General features: G+C 39.6%; 1 protein-coding gene across 2 annotated transcripts in view; it reads left to right on the top strand.

The window, feature by feature from the left end:
• The window catches only part of ATXN10 (ataxin 10), a 159,779-nt gene extending 147,891 nt beyond the window's left edge, over positions 1 to 11,888 (top strand). For both annotated transcript variants that reach the window (XM_048824729.2, XM_075121209.1), the window contains one exon: positions 11,168 to 11,888. In XM_048824729.2, coding sequence (XP_048680686.2) covers positions 11,168 to 11,358 — 191 coding nt within the window. In that variant the 3' untranslated portion in view covers positions 11,359 to 11,888. The remainder of the gene's footprint in view (positions 1 to 11,167) is intronic.
• The last annotated feature ends 264 nt before the right edge of the window (positions 11,889 to 12,152 follow it).

The following is a 12,152-nucleotide window of genomic DNA, read 5'->3' as shown; positions in this document are numbered from 1 at the left end:
AGCTCATCTCTTTTCTGTTACTGAAATGATTAAAATTATTGAAACTGTTGTAGAAACAGTGAAATAGGTCTGCTATAAATCAGGCAGAGCCGACATTTTTCATTTATAAACTATTAATGGTACTGTTGAAAATCTTGGTCAGTATGAACTGTATTGTTCTAAAAATTGGCATACAGGATGAGCAGCCGAGATTAACTTCGTTTTATCAGTAAATGTTTTGTGGGCACAAGTTTGTAAATGGGATCCATTCAAAGGGCTGTATGCTTGTCATCCCTTTTCCAGTCCTGTAGAGATCAGAATGCTAGGGATAAGTGCCTGCTGCAGAAGCCCTGATAATGCAGATCACAGGAAGCTTTGCTGCCAAGCAGTAGGGGAGATTGCATAAAATAGCTAGTTCAGAGATGGATGGCCCTAACCTCCTGCTAAGCTCTCAGAATAGTTTGGAGTTGGGAGAGGTCTTGGTTCCCTGCCTGTTGCACAGGGTTAAAAACCACACCTCTGGTAGTACGATCAGGGACAAATCCCTGTCAGAATCCCCTGAAATGTCCCTGCCTTTAGGCCCCTCAGGAATTTTCCTGCAGGAACCAGGGATCAAGCTCTGGGTAACCATTCTGCTGCAGAAATTCCGCTGCAGTTCATACTGGAAGTGCATATTAGTATAGTGGTTGCTTCTCCCCCCTCTCCCCCATTCCTACATCACATTGGCTCTTAAACCAGTCTGTTCCACTGTAGATGGGAGATACTTTTGCCAACCTAAATATTGGTATTTTCAGTTCTAATAGTTGTAGAATCAATTATCAAGTGTCTCTGCAGGTAAGTAAAGCAAGTGCTGGGGCTTATTACGATTTTTTCCTGGATAAGGACTAAGTAACGTTCGTCCTGTTTGAATTGTGTGTGAGTGTAATAGGTTTTCTGTAATTTTATAATCTGGCTGTGTCTCTTCTCTGTATTGAATTTGTTTATATTGTATGGTTTTTATCACTCCCAGTTAGGTTTTAATACATATCAATTTTGTATGCAGATTACAGGGAGCAGAGATTGAATGGTTTTGGTATGTATACTTACAGCACTAGGTTATAAATAGTAACGCTAGTTGAAATTTTTTGACCTTCCTTATTTATTTCAAAGTTTTTTACAATTATGCCTGATGAGAGCTCAAAGTGCATTACAAGAATTTAAGATACAACACTTAAAATCTAATTGATAGACATGTACATGAACATAGATATGTATAGCACTCAAGTATGTGTGCAACCAGTATGTTGGAGCTGGAAACGTTTTTCACAGCAGTACCTGTTGGAGCGGCAACCATGCCCTGTGTTTCTCTCCTCATGGCCCCCCTTAAGACTATATAAGGACAGCAGCATCCTGACTCCCCTCGGTTCCTTAATACCACTTGCACCACTCCGTGTGGTTTTCCTTACATTTTTTTCTGTTTAGTTAACTATTAGGTTACTTAATTTTGTAAGTAGTTAGTACCCTTTTGGTTTTCTTCATTGTTTTCAGTTTTTATTCTAGGTTATTTGCTACTGTAATTAGTAGGTGTTGCTGAGCATCTGGACATGCAGTGTTCTCTGAGCTTCAAGCAATGCCCTTTGTGTGGGAACTCTATTCCTAACAGAGATCCACACACATTGGTTGCTGTCTCGGTGAAGGACAAGTCAAGGAGAGGTGTAGCATCCGCCACTCCTTCAAGAAACATACTCAGAGTTCTAGGGATCTGCGCCTCGAGCAGCACTTCCTGGAACACACAATGAGGCCTACCTCTGCACTGGCACCAGATTGCTTTGTCTATGCACAGTCAACCACGACTATGATAGACTTCGAACAGGCTCTTGAACTTGGATTCCTTTTGAAGGAGAGATCAGTCTTCCTCTCCAGGGGTTCCATGCCAAAGGACCCGTAAGACTTATAGGAGCCACTTGAGCTCAGTGAGTGGCTTGTCTTCCACCTCAGAGGGTGGATTGGAGCAACACTTAGATTTATCAGGTACCCAAAGTAGAGCTGCACTATCAGCCCATGTCTGCCTGGCAATAAAGCAAGAAACTCTTGGTAACATACCGTCAAATCTGGATCCGTCATGGCAGAGACTGTCAAATGTGGTGCCAGTGGACACTGTTTCAGCGGTACCCATTTCAGTACCTGCCACCACACAGACACATGAGGAAGTGAAGGACCTGCTCCATCTATCTGTCTGTGGTTCACTGTTGATGTAGGAGTCAGTGGAGCTGCTGTTATCTCTGGCTTGTCCCGGGCCTTCAACTTCTTCTGCATCAGGGACAGAATATTGTCAACACCGGCATCAATATCAGTTAAAAGACAATCTAAGACTGCTTTGTCTATGCCATCTGGTGCTTGGGTGCTGAGACATGCTTCAAATTCAGCACTGACCGCACCCTCAGCTTTGCCTCTGGTACCAGGTCCTTCACTGACATGGCTGTTGAAGCCAGGCTATGCTCCTGCATAGCCTGCTTTGGAACTAGGCTTAGCAGCTAGACCTTGTGTGAACTGAGACGTGGTACCCCTGCAGTGCCACCGCTTATTCTGACCTTACTTTCATTCCGCTGTAAGGTGGACGGTAGCCTTGCCTGGTTGGGTGCCTCCTGTGCTGACTGCTTATTCAGAGGACCCCTTTGGATACAGGTCAGACCCATCTCCATCCCTGTCAAGGCAAGAAAAATCCAGTAAATCAACCAGACCACCTCAAAAGGGAGATCTCTGATCATAATGGGTATCGGTCACTTAGTAAGGAAAGGCTAGCGTGGACTGAAACATTTTGGCCTCTGATGCCCTACTGGCTTATGGGGAACCCTTTAGAGGCCCCTAGATCCTCAGATCTTGATTTCTATCCAGTTCCAGGGGAAAGTCCTGGAACTGTCCACATCAGAGCCTCGTCTACTGGAAGAGCAGCCAGAAGCTCTCCCTACTTAACAATCAGCCCAACAAATTATTGGGCAAACAAGATCTATCTCAGGAGGCTACTTTGTCTTCGGTCAATTCATTCTCACCCTCTCCAGAGGACTCAAGAGCCCCAGGCTCATCATATCAGGAATTGCTTAGAAGAATGGTACAAAAGACCACAAGAAATGCCATCAGTTTTGGCCTCTAGCTGGCCTCATTCCTGGTTCATTGACTGATGCCTTTCTGTTGAAACAGGGACCAGGCCTACTGTATGTCTTTACTCAGATTCCACTGATCTTGAAAGTCATCCTCAAATTGAAGTAGGATTACACCAAGATTATTCTAATCGCCCCCAACTTGATCAAGACAATGCTTACATTCAGATCTTTGCAGCCTCTCAGTGGAACGTCCACAACCTATGTTTCCTCTTCCAGACCTGGTCTCATATGAGCACATCCTACATCCAGATCCCAACAGCCTGCAACTGATGGCTTCTCAATATCTAGATCAGGAAGAGATGAGCTGCCTGCAGCAGTCCAAGAGATTTTACTTAACACTAAGAAACAATCAATTAAATCCACCTATTTAGCAAAGACTCTGGTCTTCTGCTCGCGTGATTTCAGCCTATGAGGGCAAGTATCCAGGACATTATGGAATACTTACCACATTTGAAGTCTTCTGGCTTTTTCTTAAGCTCCCTGAAGACTCACGTGGCAGCGATTTCTGCCATTCACTCACCTGGTCAGGGGAGAACAGTGTTTTACAATCCTATGGCTACTAGGTTTCTCAAGGGAATTTACTCGCTTGTGTGCTCCTGTAAAAGCATCAGATCCTCTATGGGACCTTAACACAGTGTGAGTCGCTCTCATGAGATCCCTGTTTGAAACTTTCTCTACTTGCTTCTGAGCACATTTGTCTTTGAAGATGGCCTTCCTTATTGCCATCACATCTACAAGGAAAGTAGGTGAGCTGCAAGCATTAACAGCGGGCCCACCATATTCTTGGTGGTGGTTTTTTTTTTTTATAAGGACAAGGTGTCTTTGAGACCTCACCCAAAGTTTTTAATTAAATTAGTGTTGGCCTTCCACCCTAAACAGACGATATACCTATCAGTGTTCTTTCCGAAACCTCTTGATGATCCAGAAGGAAAGTGTTTACATACTTTGGATGTAAGAAGGGGATTGGCCTTCTATGTAGACGGAGTTAGGTCATTTAGACAGTCCCGTCAACTTTTTGTTTCTTATGCTGCTAGGGTGCAGGTCCAAGCAGTCTTGGCCCAGATAACCTCTGGATGGATCACATTCTGTATTACCATTGCTTACAAAGTGACCAATACACCTTCTCTCCAATGTCTCTCTGCCCGCTCAACAAGAGCTCAAGCAATGTCCATAACTTTTCTGAATGATGTACCTATCCTGGACATTTGCAGGGCTGCGACCTCGCACATAATGATGAATGAATACATACATTCATTCATCATTATGCCATCGCAACAGCTTCAAGGGAGACTGCAAACTTTGGCCAGGTCATCCTTCAGACACTGTTTAAAAAGACTCCAAGCCCCATTGTTTATGATGCTCCATGTGAATCGCCTGAGTGAAATACAAATCTACATCCACTTGAAGAAAGAACGGTTACTTACCTGTCTTGTTACTGTTCTTCAAGATGTGGATGCAACCGTGTATTCCATGACCCACGCTCTGTCCCCTCTGCATCAGACTCTGAGGCTATTCTCCAGTGCGAAGGAGCTGGGGGGGGGGCAGTGCTGCCCTTAAAGCCTTGGGAGGGGCCACAAGGAGCCACAGGGCACATGTGCCACACTGACGGGTATTGCTGTGGAAAAGTTTTCTGGCTGCGGCATGCTGGGTGCACACACACCTGAGTGGAATACATGTTTGCACCCTCATCTTGAAGAACACAAGTTACAGTCCAGGTAAAAAACCATTATTTCCAGGTTGAGATTGCATTGCCACTAGCTCTCTTCTGTTAAACTCAGAATAGGTAATAAATTAATTTCCTCAGCTAATCACCACTTCTGTGGTATCTCTAAAAAACCAGTAGCCCAAACTCTTCAGGGCTAATACTCTAGTATGGCACAATATTTGCCTACTGAGCAGTTTTAATCTGTATGAGTTTTAATTCCTAAGAATATCTAATGTTGAGGATGTAATGTCAGTAATGTGTAGGATCAGAAACATATGTAACAACATGAGGGCTTTAAAAAAACAAATGGACAGTGTCATGTACATATTGCTAAAAATACACAAAATAATGGCAAACCAAAGTAAATATACAGTATAAAGAAAAAAAAAGACATTGTATTGAACTGTTACCACCTTTACATGGTAGTTGGGGCTTTGTGAAACTGTTGTAATCTACTCATAGGAAGAATTAAATAACTTGTAGTTCTTTGTAAAAGAATTGGCTTATAGTGAAGGACTAAAAGTCTGAGTGTCTACTACATGTGGTCAATCACAGTCTGTTGATCCAAACTGTGACTAATTGTGCCAGTAGCTGACTAGAAAACCTCTATAGTGGCAAAAAGAATTATCTTTCAAGTGACTGTGATACAAAATGCTTGAAAGGACTGGAAGACTTATGGGGAAAAGTGTTTATTTCTTTTCTTTGTGGTCCAATCACTTCTGTAAACGGAAGCGAGTCTTTTAATGTGGCATTTTGTATTTTATTCTTGGCCATAGAACACCTAGAGACTTGGATTATGAGCTGCAACTTGGCAGAAACAGTTTAGCAAGTACTGTACTTAAACTTTTCTAGTTTCTAGCCATATAGATCTGTTTCAAACAAGTTCTTTAAGAAGTTGAACTGCTTATAGTTTTTGTTCTTTATATTTTGATTTTCTTGGCGCTTCTTTTTATGTTTTAAGTCAGTGGCTCTCAACCTTTCCGGACTACTGTACCCCTTTGAGGAGTCTGATTTGTCTTGAGTACCCCCAAGTTTCACCTCATTTAAAAACTACTGGCTTACAAAATCGGACATAAAAATACAAAAGTGTCACAGCACACTATTACTGAGCAGTTGCTTCCTTTCTCAAATTTACCATATAATTATAAAATAAATCAATTTGAATATAAACATTGTACTTACGTTTCAGCTTATAGAATATAGAGCAATATAAAACAAGTCATTCTATGAAATTTTCAAGGTTTTATTGACTTTGCCAGTGCTTTTTATGTAGCCTTTTGTAAAAGTAGGCAAATATCTAGATGAGTTGATATACCGCCTGTAAAGACCTCTTTGTACCCCAAGAAAACATGGGTACATGTACCCCTGCTTGAGAACCACTGTGTTAAGTCATGAAGGGAATTTAAAACATTTTGGATTATAAATCTTTAAATGTTTTATGTAGTTTCCTGATAAGGCATTTCTGTGTCTGTTCGTACTGTGCAGTTCATACTACTTAAATTATATAGCTGCTTCCAATTTCAGTGATATAATGGAATTAATATACAAAAGATGACACATCCAAACACATTGAAATAATTCATCAGAAAGGTGGTGAATGCATTTGTGTTTCCATGCCACACTGCTACTAATAACAAGAATTTAACAATATACCCTAGCAGAAGTTTAGTGGGTAAAATAAAAACACAGGGTAAAATTTTGTCCCCCTCCTGAGTCAATGGCAAAAATCCCTTTGAATTCAGTAGGGTCAAGATTTCACCCACATTTATCATATTAATTCAAGATAGCACAAATCTCATGGCACAGTTCAAGCTCATCTTTTTTCCCAGGTAGTTGGAATTGTGGGTTGGCAAATTATTCAAGGGTGATTTGCAGTGGGTTAACTTAAACAGCTACTTAAACTGCTGTATTTAGGATGAATGTATTGGCTATGTTGAGGAAGTCTAGAGCATTTGTATAAATCAAAATAAATATTGGGGTCTGTGAATTAAATAGCGGCAGGTCAGAGAAGTTATATAAATATGTGCAAACTAGCTATATCTTGATTATACCTTGTATATTTTAATTTGCTAAGGAGTGAAATTCTCACAAAAGGAACAAGGATTTACTCTTTCCATTTCTCCCTTCTTTATATAGAAGCTCCAGTGTGATAAAGATACTGTAATCTTCAGTTTCTCGCCTAACATTCATTAATTTGACACTTCAGAATGTACTGTTGAAAAGTCTAGACAACCCTGCCAAATCAGATCTACCATGCTTGCTGCATTTTTTCTTTTATGTCATTTCACAACAAACAGGCTCATGCTCTTATTTGTAGTAACTATGGAAACCTCAGAAGCTCTCTTTCTAAAGCTGAGTATACAATAAAGTGCTTAAAGTGTTGGAAGGATTAGAGACTTTAGAATATGTTTAATTTTCTCTCTATCTATCTTTGGAGAGGAACAAGAGGGTAATGTGCATATTAGCTGAGGGCTCACTTTAATCTCTGCTGACACTTAAGTCTGTCTAGGTTTGCACACAGCCATCCAGGGGTCTCTTTCTCAGCATGCTAACAAAGAGAGTTATCCATATTCATGACTCTGAATTGTACAATGGAAAACCTGTGTATGGAAAGGAGAAAGTTAAGCGCAAGTGAAAATATTATTGAAATCATTTTGCAGCTTTAAGTACAGTGGTCGCTAATGGCAAATCGTGTGATGATAATGGGTTTCATCAGATAATTTTTAGTGAAGATGTACTAGAAATTACATAGTCATGAATTAATTTGACATGGGGGCAATAGGAATAGATCATTTGTTCTAGAGTTAGCACACATTTTCAGGAAGTCTGATAAGGAATTAATCTTATTACCATCTTCATGTCCTGTAATGGCAATGCAAAGATTAATACAAATTTTAATTGTTTAAAAATACAGTAAATCTCATCTTTTAAAACAAAACAAACTAGAGTTTGGGTCAGAAACATTACTACTTAAAGAATTCACCACCTTTCTCAATGGATCTGCTCCCTATTAATGATCTACTCAGAGCCATATCTCCTGATGGAACACAGTGGGTGAAATTCTCCTGCTATGCCATTGGCAGAGACAATGTGAGTGATGTCCTGCTTCACCTTGGGGGATCATCATGTTACCCTCTGGTTCTCCTTCTGGCCCTCGATAATGCCCTGAAATAGGGTAAGGAAGTACTGCTGGACTGTGATCCTGATTCTCCCCCTCATCCACAGCATTCATTAGTTTGCATGCTTCACCAATCGATTTTGTCCACTCTTGTCATTAGTGCTGATGACAGAGATTTTCCTTCACATTTGGTTTTGTTTCCTTGGTATTTGGTAAACTTCTTCTATATACTCATCTAACTGCAAAATTTGGTAATTCACAGTGAGAGATGACCAGTTAATGTAGCTTTATATAACTATCATAGTTTGTACAAAGAAAAGGAGTACTTGTGGCACCTTAGAGACTAACCAATTTATTTGAGCATGAGCTTTTGTGAGGTACAGCTCACTTCATCGGATGCATACCGTGGAAACTGCAGAAGACATTATATACACACAGAGACCATGAAACAATACCTCCTCCCACCCCACTGTCCTGCTGGTAATAGCTTAATAATAATAATAATAATAAGCTATTACCAGCAGGACAGTGGGGTGGGAGGAGGTATTGTTTCATGGTCTGTGTGTATATAATGTCTTCTGCAGTTTACACGGTATGCATCTGAGAAGTGAGCTGTAGCTCACAAAAGCTCATGCTCAAATAAATTGGTTAGTCTCTAAGGTGCCACAAGTACTCCTTTTCTTTTTGCGAATACAGACTAACACGGCTGTTACTCTGAAACCTGTCATAGTTTGTGCATTCATTTAACTGTAATAATGACATACTCACAAGAGAGGAACAGTGGATATTCTTCATTACTGAATTCTCATTTCAAGACCTTTTTTCTCCTTTACGGTTCTTCGCCTACCTGCCCCCATGCTTCACCCCCAGTCTTGATTTCCCAATCCCTTTCTGGCCCCATACAAATCCATCCACTGGCCAGAAACTTGAAAATGAAAGAGGAAGGTGGTGGTAAGAATCTTCTTCTGACTCTTTTAGGGAAAGGCCCTAAAAACTGACATTTGTTGAACTTTTCAGTCTCAGTTCTCACAATGCATTAATGTAATAATAATAATACTTTGTTGAAAGGTAAAGTGCAGTTTTATTGATGCAGCACTAATTAAAATATGGGTATCAATCATTGCTGCTTGCCAAAAGATGTATAATTCTACGGCCTTGCTGGAGATTTCTCCTACTCCAATTTTAGGGATGCTATACACAGTCAATCATATGTGACAAATGAGCTACCACCTGATAAGTGTGTTTGTTTAGAATCCTTTGATTTATGTGACTTCAGTCTAGCTGCCTCTTTAGTCTGCCCTATCTAGCTGGGTACCCAGGTAGGGAGAAGAGCCCATGCTATTATTATTGTTAATCAAGTTTATTATGGTAGTGCCTAAAGACCAACCAGTAGTGGGCCCCATTGTGCTGGGCACCATCTCGTGAGTCCAGAGCCATCACTTGTTACCGGAAACCCTCTGACATCATGAATTACTCATAACCCCTTAGTTTAGATTAGAAACACAGTGCCTGTCCAGAATAGCTTACTCTCTAAGAATAAGGCAAGACACACCAATTGGGCACAAAAACCAGAGGAAACAAAGGAAACAATGAGAATTATAAGAAAATGCATGTTTGTACAGTGCCTAGCATACTGGGGCTGGATACTCTAGGTCAGTGATACTCAGACTGAGGCTCGGAAGCCACAAGTGACTCTTTGCAGGACATGATATTAAAACACTGATTTAATTATTGACCAATCTAAGTTATTAACCAATCAGGATGCTTTTACTGTGTTATTAATCAATTGTGGTTGATATAATGATACTTGGTCAGTCATTTTGCTATGAGAATAATATATATTATATTAATTATTATATAGTACTCTCTCTCTCTCACACATAAAATATAGTAAATGAAACAATGAATTCACACTACTGTGGCTCTTTTGAGTGATCGCTAATTTGGCTCCTGAACCACTGAGGTCTGAGTATCTCTGCTGTAGGTTCTATCACAACAGAAATAATTAATAATTGGACTTCCTTTCATCTTACGTTTTTGGCTGGGGTTCCTACCCTCCCGAAGCCAGATAGTTCCTCTCCTACAGCCACAGGCAAATGCCAATAGAAACTCTTATGTCTCTGTACATAGACATGGTCTAGCCCAAAAGATATCAAGGAGATGAGTAAATTATGTGCATCCTTCTATTGCATGTGGAGGTACATGTTGCAAATAGGTGGTGTGCTACAGGCACGTCTTGCTACATGTGAAGCTTGTATGAAATTATTCAGAATTGTTTGTCTCCCATGTGGGTGTCTTGGAAAAGATACCATAACATAGCTTTTCAACTACAGAATTGGGACTAACATCTGACATTTCATAAAAATGAATACTTTAGTTCTCTTGGAAGATGCCAGATTGATATTGCTGGGAATTTAATTCCTCTGACATGCCTCAATCCTAGCTGGAAGGGACTCACTTAAGAGTCAAATGGGTTGTCACTTGTGCCTGTTCAAACATTAGCATCTCTGCAGGAACTACCTCGTGGTCCTCTGAGTGTCAGTGGGTTTTATGATAGAGACCCAAGCACTAGGAACTGAACTTATATAACTTCATCTAAAACATTGTGTTTCTTAAAAACAAGTCGCCTATGTTACTAACACCACCATTTATCATTTACGTGAACAATTTTAATACAAGTGTAATTGACTATTTATGTTTGTTTCCTTTTTTGAAAGTTTTCTCAATTTGTAAATGAAAATAGCCAATCAGCTTCACTGTTTCTTGTTTATAGTTAGTTTCATTTTTAGATTGTTTAGTGCACAATGCTGCAAAAACTGCAGTGGGATTTTTTTTAGCTTTGTGTTAAAAATGTTCCCATGATTTTCAATTAGATTTGGCTTTTTTAAAATTGTTTTTACAGAATCTGTGTCAACGGAAGAAGGGGGTGATCCAAGAGTGTCCCGTTTTTGTTTGTTTTTGTTTGTTTGTTTTGGTCAGTTAATTGCTTTTTTTTTTTTTTTTAATTCAGGATAAAACTTGGTTGGCTTGACTGAAGTCAGTGAGACCTCATGAGCTATGTTACTCGTGTATAAGTGTTCGCAGGGTCAGGATCGTAATTTTGAAGAATCTTTCTCTACTAACTTGCATTTTAGAAATCTTGGGGGGAGGGGGTTTCATTCCACAATTAAAATGAGCATTCTGTTTTGTCTGTAAAATGAGAAATTCCTTAATTCTCTTCTATAGTTGTGAATCAGTGGGCTGTGTATGCCATCCGAAATCTCACTGAGCAAAATGAAAGAAACCAAGAGGTTATTGCACAGATGGAGCAGCAGGGACTGGCAGACAATTCCATCCTCAAGAACATGGGTTTGGAGATTGAGAAACGAGATGAGAAGCTAATATTGAAATCTGTTCGAAAGAACCCAACTTCATGAGCAGCCACATGTAAACTTTTTGAGGATTGTCACCAAGTAGAAAGAGGGATATTTCCTAAATAATACAATATGAAGGCCCTGTTAGGATTTCCATTTTTTTTCCAGTTTAAGTTCCAACTGCTGGAAGTATTATGACCTTTTCCAGAAAAATTGTAAAACAATAATGGTCATTCACCACTGTGACACATGAACACCACAAATGCAAAAACCTTTTCAAAACTGGAGATTGGTGGTAATTTCATTAATTCTTTGTTTTGCTAGTGGAAAAGAGTCATGAAGCCGGGAAACTGATTAGTGGTTACTTATCTCATTTGTTATACCTGAAGATAATAATTGTTAAAAAATCACTGAGATATCACTTCTGTGATGTGTTAAAAGCAGCAGTGCTGAATCAGTTCTAACTAGCTAATTAGTAAATGTTGGTACTTAAAAAAATAAATCAGAATGTTTAAATATTTGTATTTATATAATATGACAGTGAGAGATTGGATGTACATAAATACTCTCTGAATTAAACACATGCAATGCTGCCTTCTGTGTATTTAAATTATTCATAAGTTATCTTTTCTATCTTGTTACTTTTAGTCTTTATGCTAAGTATGTTAAAAACAAAGTTGAAGCTGTTGTGGCAACAGATGCTGAATTCCTCTGCTCTGGGGCATGTCTGTATTTTGGAGACTTGGATGTTTATTTGAATTTTATTTGTTCCTTTGGATGGTAACTCAACCCACTCTCCTTTTATTTTGCACTTCTCATGGGTTTTCTGAACTCTGGCAGACGGCTGAAGAGGTAGT

The sequence above is a fragment of the Caretta caretta genome, chromosome 1 (genome assembly GCF_965140235.1).
Source record: "Caretta caretta isolate rCarCar2 chromosome 1, rCarCar1.hap1, whole genome shotgun sequence".
NCBI classification, from domain to species: domain Eukaryota; kingdom Metazoa; phylum Chordata; order Testudines; family Cheloniidae; genus Caretta; species Caretta caretta.
The sequence above is the reverse complement of the archived record's forward strand: the minus strand, read 5'-3'. Positions and strand labels throughout refer to the sequence as shown.